General features: G+C 33.8%; 1 protein-coding gene across 1 annotated transcript; it reads right to left on the minus strand.

Annotated features, from left to right (window-relative positions):
• Positions 1-6,355: 6,355 nt before the first annotated feature.
• Positions 6,356-8,292, minus strand: LOC129234280 (histone-lysine N-methyltransferase SETMAR-like). Its single transcript, XM_054868278.1, has 2 exons — positions 8,123-8,292; positions 6,356-7,262 (listed from the first exon to the last, which is right to left on the minus strand). Exons 1-2 carry the CDS (start codon positions 8,290-8,292, stop codon positions 6,356-6,358), a joined length of 1,077 nt encoding a protein of 358 aa, XP_054724253.1.

The raw sequence follows: 8,292 nt of genomic DNA on the forward strand, positions 1-8,292 counted from the left end.
TCAAGGGGGGGTGGGCGCTTCATAGCATTTTATGGGTGCACCATCACTTTTATGGTGGGGGAGGGGTTATTCTCGTATATATGAAATGGAATAATCATGTAATAGAGTTCAATGTTTTAATAAATAAAATATATAATGCATTTCGCGCACACTGTAAAAATAAAATCAGTAACCTATTTTGAATAAGTATTTATATTTGTGATGAACTGGAAAAGGGCAAGAACAGAAGAATCAACCCGAATGGTTCCAGCAGGGGGACTTGGTGTCATATTTAAATTCATCAATTTCTCTGTTGGTACTTTTCGGTACACTTTGTTCGTCAGAGAAATTGACTTGAGGTGAACGAATTCCGGAACGCGAAGGGTAGGTAAGTCCTGTCAAATTTTATCCGAAGATAAAAGCTATCAAGTTTGATACAAGATATGTTTTTAAGTTCTGCATTAAAAATACAATATGTTGATAGTTTTGTCTTGAAAATATTGAGAGAAAAACTGAAGTTTAAGATTGTTTAACAAACAATCCCCACTTTTCAGAAGGTACCCCCCACTCCAATTCCCCGACGATTTTGTGATTAGGAATGAAACTACTAGATTATTTCATAATTTTTCAAAAATTTATAACTGTGCATATGTTATGCTGTTAACCATGCTATTTGTCATTAGAAATTCCAAAAAAAAAAAAAAAATCCACGAATAATTCTAAAATTGCTTGTATTATTGCTCTTAGATATGAAAGAATTGAAACTGATATGGTATGCAATACTATAATAAAGAATTATGTTTTAGAAAAAATCACGGAAAAAGGATTCCGAAATTCTCGGAAACGTTTTTGAAAATTGTTTGGAGAATTCCGAAATACTCGGAAACGTTTTCGAAACTTTCATGAACCACAGCTGCACAGAATACTCAGAAACATTTCTGGAAATTACGGAAAGAGGATTCCGAAATACTCAGAAACGTTTCTGAAAATTACAGAAAGAGGATTCCGAAATACTCAGACACGTTTCTGGACATTACAGAAAGAGGATTCCGAAATACTCAGACACGTTTCTGGACATTACAGAAAGAGGATTCCGAAATACTCAGAAACGTTTTTGAAACTTTCATGAACCACAGCTGCACGATATACTCAGAAACGTTTCCGGATTTTTTTTACAGTGTACCTGTTTCTTGCCAAAGGCAGTGCGACTCAGCTTAAAAAATAGCGAACCTTTCTTATCTGCTGTGATGTCCTTAAGTAGAAAAATTTTGGACCTTTATACTATGCCGTAGGTCTGGCACTCATGGGCTCCCGGACTATTAAACACTAGATTGAATAAAACGTTTTTAAATTTTAAATTTTCAAACCTCTGAACTAGAACAGATGGAACAGGAGACTAGGAAACGGACAGCATCCTTCAACTCCCTAACACGTGTTTCTCTTATATGGCTACAAACAACAGGTGTTCTAGATTTTCATTATCTTGGCCTTCACACACGCTTAACGAACACTGCTTTTCCGGAACACAGAATAACTTACACCAAATTTCGCAGTTAAGGTGCTAAGGGATTTCTAAACATAGCAAAACGGACGCTTTTTTCGTTTCAAACGTCTTATTGAAATTCGTAGTCTCCTGTAACATTCTGTACTATTAATAAGATTGAGTCTATTAAACCAATCTTTAAAATTACCATGTCGAGTAAGGAATTGAATTACAAGAAAATATATTTCCAGATGCTGCAACTTCGATCTAAAAAAATTGTGGGACGGAAGCGTTTTGTCCAGTTTCCATTTTTCAAATACAGAAACTCTGAAATCTAATCCTTAATAGGTTCATTGAAGTAGAACAAATTTGGCTCAGCTACATCCAAGGAAAAAGGTGTAAGAATAGTTTTTTACCAGGCTGTAAGTCTGAATACTTAATAATTTTACTCGATGTTACTAACTAAGTTACTGCGTTCTAAATACTCATCCTATCACTGAAATCCATCTAATTTGATTAAATAATATTGCAAAATGCGTTGAAATGGCTCAGTAAATTCATTGTATTGGTATGACTTAAACAACTTGAGTCAATTCAATCTCAATTTCTGTGATATAAATGTTAGATTAGCGGTCTATAGTTATCATCGATTTCCTCTTAAGCTCAACATTTTCAATGTTTATTGTTAATCAGTTCATCTTAAAACAGTTTTCCATTAATTTGAGTTTTATACTTTTCACACATGAATACGTTTCATGTCATATTCTAGCTGATATTCAACCAGTAAGTTCAAACCCAGTGGACGTTTAAACGCATGGCTTACTAAGAAGGAAGGATTTTGACATAGCTGCGTGCGCTACGGAATCAATAATGAGGATGAGAATGACCCATCTTAGGATTAGAAAATCTGGAAATATGTGTATCTATTTTATGCCAAAGATGTGGGCGATTGAAAAGTGCAATCCGAATAATTCATTTGTGTTTTCTACTAAGGCTTAGAAAAATTCTTTTTTTTTTCATTCATTATCTTCTTTTTTAAACTTATATTTTGTCTCAAAAAAGTTAGTTATATTGAAGTATTTTGGACGAAAAATATCGGTTTTTGGGTTTGATACAGTAATAGCATACTCAATTAGTTCCATATTAAAATGAAAATTTATTAGAGTTTAGTTTTGTATCGAAGATATTTGTATGTTTATGCTTCATGTATTACACATTTAGTCATACAGTCAGAAAGCATCAACTCTTTTTCTACAACTAACGCCTTTTTTTCGGAAAATTTAACAATTAACTAACGAATTCCAAAGAACTGCTGGTCTTAAGCAAGTACTATAGTAGTCATGACTTACAGCTGCAGTTCTGAACTGTTTTCGCCACTCTTCACCCGAATAAACGCGTAATGCTTTTGTTGGTAAATTACAATACATATGAATTTTAGAAAAAAAACTCCTCAAAATTAGTTTTAAATTCTTTTACTTATTGTTAGCCTTTAAACTTGATACCGGTAGTGCTTAAGCTATGGTCCAAAGAAGGCGTTTATTTTTATTACATCCTAGATAAACTACGATCTAACAGCTAGAAAAACATTTATATTATTGCTAAAACCTATTAAAAAAATCAGTTTTCTCTCGAAACTACTCGCTGGGTATATAAAACTATGTGTCTTTTTCAAATTAAATGCAACACGAAAATAAGAAAAATAATCAGAAACAAATGTGCATAAAAAAAACTTAAAACTTGTTTGAGTATAGTAAATAACATAACTGGCATACTAAAAGATTTCAAAAAACAAATAAATAACTATCTCACGTAACATTTTTTTCTCAAATGAAATATACTTATTCTGTTCTTTCTCTCTCTCTCTATCTTTTCTTTTTAGTTCGTGGTTTTCTTTTTACTATGCTCTCGTTTTATTATCACGAAATTCGGAAGCATTACTTGGAATTAGGTACTTATTTGGTTACATGATAAAAAAAATTATAAACAAAAGATACACAGCTGGCATTGTAATAAGAAACTTAAAAAGTAAATTCCTTTTCCTGTATGAAACATTACTGTACGCGTTTGTAGCTCATGCAAAAATTAAAAAAGGGAAAAGAAAAATGCATTTAGAGTGATTAATTAAAAACATTTACTATTTTTTGACAATTCTATTTCACCAACTACAGTAAATAATAATATGTTCTCTTTTGCTAAGAGCAGAAAAAAAATCACATATTTTCTATTTATTAATTTATTAATTATTACAAAGAAAAATAACATTTATGTACGTTTCTACTCGTTTTTAAACGTAAAATTGTACCAAGGGTGAAAATAATTATGTAGAAAATAAAGGGAAAAAAACAGCACAGTATAAGTAACATAATAATCTACATTTTTAGCTTAAAATACAGTTGTTTTTTGAAATTACTTGCACAATAAATTACATGTTTGACATTAAATAATAATGTTTTTCGCTGTGTCGATGATAAATAACCTTGCAGTATTCAGAAAGCATAACATGTTTTTTCTCCGAAAAATAAAGTTAACTGTGTATCTTAAAAAATATACAGTTCTGTTAAATAATTAATTCGAAAAACCTGTTGAATAGCTCATAAAAACAATAAGTTAGCTGTTTCTTTAAAACTCAGAAACAAATCTTTGTTTTCAAATTATAGCTCCGCACGACTCACAAAAGGTTCAAAAAGAAGCTAAAGAAAAGACAAGTAATTTATCTGATTATAATTGTAGTGGAGGGTGGCCTGAAGCAGGTAGGTTAACGAAGAACGCTCGAAAGTTTTTGGTTTTTATCGCATCAATTTCGGTTTTATTTCCTTGCAGGGCTCATGGACTTTAAGATAACAAGAAGTCCCATCTAGAACTAAACGAGCCTACTTTCCCGGATACCCATACTACTTTCTACCACTTGATCAATATTCTAAAAAATAGTTAAAATCGCAAATTGTTTCAAACATATCTTTTAAATATTTTAAGCTGATTTCTAGGAATAAAATATTCCTCACTCATCTAAATAATTAGAAGCGTAAAAAAAACCGAACAAATAAAATAGCAGCATACAGTCGAGTCCCGACTTACGCGAGGGATGCGTTCCAAGACTCCTCGCGTAAGGCGAAATTTCGCGTTGTGGAAAAATTTAGGAATAATGTTTTTTAGAAGCATACAAATTTTTTTATGCACTCATAAACACCATTTAAACTGCTTTAAAGCATTCCTCAACTGTAAATTACAGTTTCTTACTTAAAGAATAGACTTTTACTGTATTTGAAAAATAATAAAAAAAGCTATTTTATTCAACATGAAATACTTTAAGGTGCACAAAATGAATGATCAAAGACTAAATAGAGCAACACAGTACACACAGTGAGTAGTAATAATAAAATGCTGCACTACAACAGTACAGTATAGTGGATTAGTAATAATATTAAAAAGATGATGATGATTTATGCTCCATGATCAGATTGTTATCTGATACATTTTTAAATGCAAATGCTTTGCCTTTTCTTTAAAACGTTCCCATTTATGGCAACTGCCCATCTTCCTAATATCTTTACACCAAAATACAAGAGCAGCTTCCATTATCATATTTTTACTTTGCTTAGACCTTATTGCTCTGCAAGCTTCAATACTGAAACTAAGTTCTGAACTTTATATAATTTTGATTCGACTTTATTAATTGTATGAATGGTAGAACCACGTATGATTGTGTCAAGCTACCTTTGACGTTTGGTAGTTGTTCAAGCATATCGGGAATCTTAACCCTTCTATTGTCAGAAAAACTTTGTTTTTCCATCCATCTTTAGAAACTTTAGATCTAAAAGCGCACTAAGATGCCATTATATTTCATCAATTTTAATATTTATAATGAAAGAAAGATAAATGAAAGACACTGAGTAGTTATTTGATGCACTAATAGTGCGATGTGTAAGCTAGTTTGGCGTGGGAACTTTCGCTGTCAGTGATGCCAAAAGTATGTATTAATATTCACGAAATCAGTGTTTAGTAACCAATAACAAAGCCGATACTTCTTTTAATTCGTGTTGTGAACGAGGAATTGCGTTAGCTATAAATTCGAAAAATTCGCGTTATAGCCTTTTCGCGTAAGTCGAATCGCGCTGTATCGGGAGTCGACTGTATAGCAAATTTCGTTCGATATCATGCGGTAGTTTCTGCTGTGGAGCGGCCACAGAAAACTGGTCACACACACACACACAGACATTTTCCAAAAATGGTCGAAATGGACTCAGCACACCTCAAAACGTTCAAATCCATTCAAATTCGGAATTCGAAAATTTGCACGAACCCAATACTTGTTTCTATATATTAGATAAAGAAGAAAGTAAAAATTCGTTCAAAAGTATTATCGATGGTGTTTAAAGAATAAAATTATTTTTCCATTTTTAGAGCAATTTTAAGTTGGTTCTTTTTTTTTTTCAAAATGTTTTCATTCTTTTAGTGTAAATGTGTTTCAGAATTAGTAAGAAGTTACCATCACGAAATTCACTTTATTTTTTTCATAAAATGTTCTATACTAAAAAACAAAAACTATGCACACGCCTTAAACTTCAAGCGATTGGCACTAAAAATTTATCTTTGTTCCTCCCTGGAATTCATTTGTGTGTTAATTTAATTATAACCATTTAAATACAGTATTGTGGCAATTAATTGGGAAATGCATTTTTTTTTTTTCAAAAAAAAAAATCAGTTTTATTCAAGTTTTTTATGAATACATTTGAAACTAATAAATAATATGACCTCCCCGAGACTTAATAACATCACAGACACGTTTTGGCATGGAATGTACTAGACTGGCACATACACGGTGCGTCCAATAGAAAAGGTGACTGATTTTAAATAAGGTACAAGACACAATTTTTTTCTAGTTTACAAGATGTTTTATTCAAAATATACACCTTTGGAGTCAATACAATGCTGGAAGCGGTCGTGAAATTTGTTGAAGCACTCTTCTAACCCATCTTTTGGAATTGCCCTCAATGTCGCCGTCGTAGCTGCCTGAATATCTGAAACTGTGGCAATATGTTTGCCTTTCATTGCCAATTTCAATTTTGGGAGCAACCAGAAATCCGCTGGAGCCAAATCAGGGAAATAAGGAGGCTGATTAAGCAGCACAAAACTTTTTTTGGCCAAGAAGTTACGTACCATCAAGCTTTTGTGTGTTGACGCATTGTCATGCAAAAGAAACCATGACGCTTGGTTTTGGTATTCAGGTCTAACTCGATGAATTCTCGCCCATAAACGCTTCAAAACACTCAAGTAGTAAGCAGCATTAACTGATTCACCTTCTGGCATGAATTCCTTATGGATGATACCCTTCGAATCAAAGAAAACTGTGAGGAGAGTCTTGATTCGGCTTTTTTCCATGCGCACTTTTTTTGGTTTGGCATCTTCTGGGCTCTTCCACTCCGCGCTCTGACGTTTTGTGAGTGGTTCATACTTGAAACACCAGGTTTCATCACCAGTTACAATGTTTACCATGAAGTTTGGATCCCTAGTGGCCGCTTGTTGCATGTCTCTGTAGTGTTCCACTCTGCAATGTTTTTGGTCGTTAGTCAATGTGTGCGGTACAAAGCGAGCAAAGACTTTCCTTTTTCCTAAATTTTCAGTTAAAATGAGATGGACAGTGGATTTAGGTATGCCAGTAACCTCTTCGATGAGTCGAGTAGAGACATAACGATCATTTCGCAGGATTTCGGCCACTTTTTCAATGTTCTCATCATTTCGAACTGTTACTGAATGACCTGGTCTTGGATCATCTTCTAAGCTGTCTCTACCATCACGAAATCTTGCATACCACTCAAAAAATTCTTACGACTCAGTACTTCACTACCATAAACAGTTTTCATCAATTCAAATGTTTCTGTGGCACTTTTACTCAATTTAAAACATAATTTAATGTTAGCACGCTGCTCCATTTTTTTTTTCTACCGAGGCAAGCGACTTCTAGAATTTGCGTTATCACGTTTCAAACGATGTTTCCAACGCTTTGAAATTAATCCAAATAATAATTGAAATGTACGTGCATTTAATGCAATCATTCTTTCATAGATAGCGCTAATAGTTCCGCAAATATTAAATCAGTCACCTTTTCTATTGGACGCACTGTGTATAGTTTTAATTTCAACGTCTTTATACCAGACGTCAAAAACAGACGAAATTAGCTTTTCCATCATAGTACTATCAAGCTTATGAAGCCGTTTTTTAACTATTGCCCACAAATTTTCAATCGGATTTAAATCTGGTGAGTTTCCATGCCAATCCAGTACAGTAAGTTTGTTTTTAGAGCAGAAATTGACAATTTGCTTCGATGTGTGACATCGTGCGCCGTCTTGTTGAAAAACGCGATCTCCGTTCGGCCAAAGTGTAGACATGGTTGGGAGCACATTTTGGGTCAATATCGATTCGTAGCTGGCACTGTTCATCATTCCTTCTACGGGAACAAGAGATCCTGTCTCTGAAACGCAGAAACAACCCCTAAACATCTTTTTGGGCGGATACTTGGGTGCTTGGTTAATGTGGTGTAGACGAAGAGGTTCTCCTTTGCTCCTTCTCACGAACCTGGATCTAAATCCCTGAACCGCAAAATGTGTTTCATCAGAAAATTAAACCTTTTCCCAGTCCTTCTCAGTCCGTGCCCTTTTTAACCTTTTTTTCTTCATGCGAGGCGTGAGAAGCTGCTTCTTGTACGGTCGACGTGCTTTCCGCCATTGATCAAAAAGTCTGTATCTCACTGTTGAAGGTGCAATGTCAACACCAGCTGCCACCATGGACTTGGACAGATCAAAACTAGTTGATCGAGGATTTATAGCACTCAT

The sequence above is a fragment of the Uloborus diversus genome, chromosome 1 (assembly GCF_026930045.1).
Source record: "Uloborus diversus isolate 005 chromosome 1, Udiv.v.3.1, whole genome shotgun sequence".
In the NCBI taxonomy this organism is placed as follows: domain Eukaryota; kingdom Metazoa; phylum Arthropoda; class Arachnida; order Araneae; family Uloboridae; genus Uloborus; species Uloborus diversus.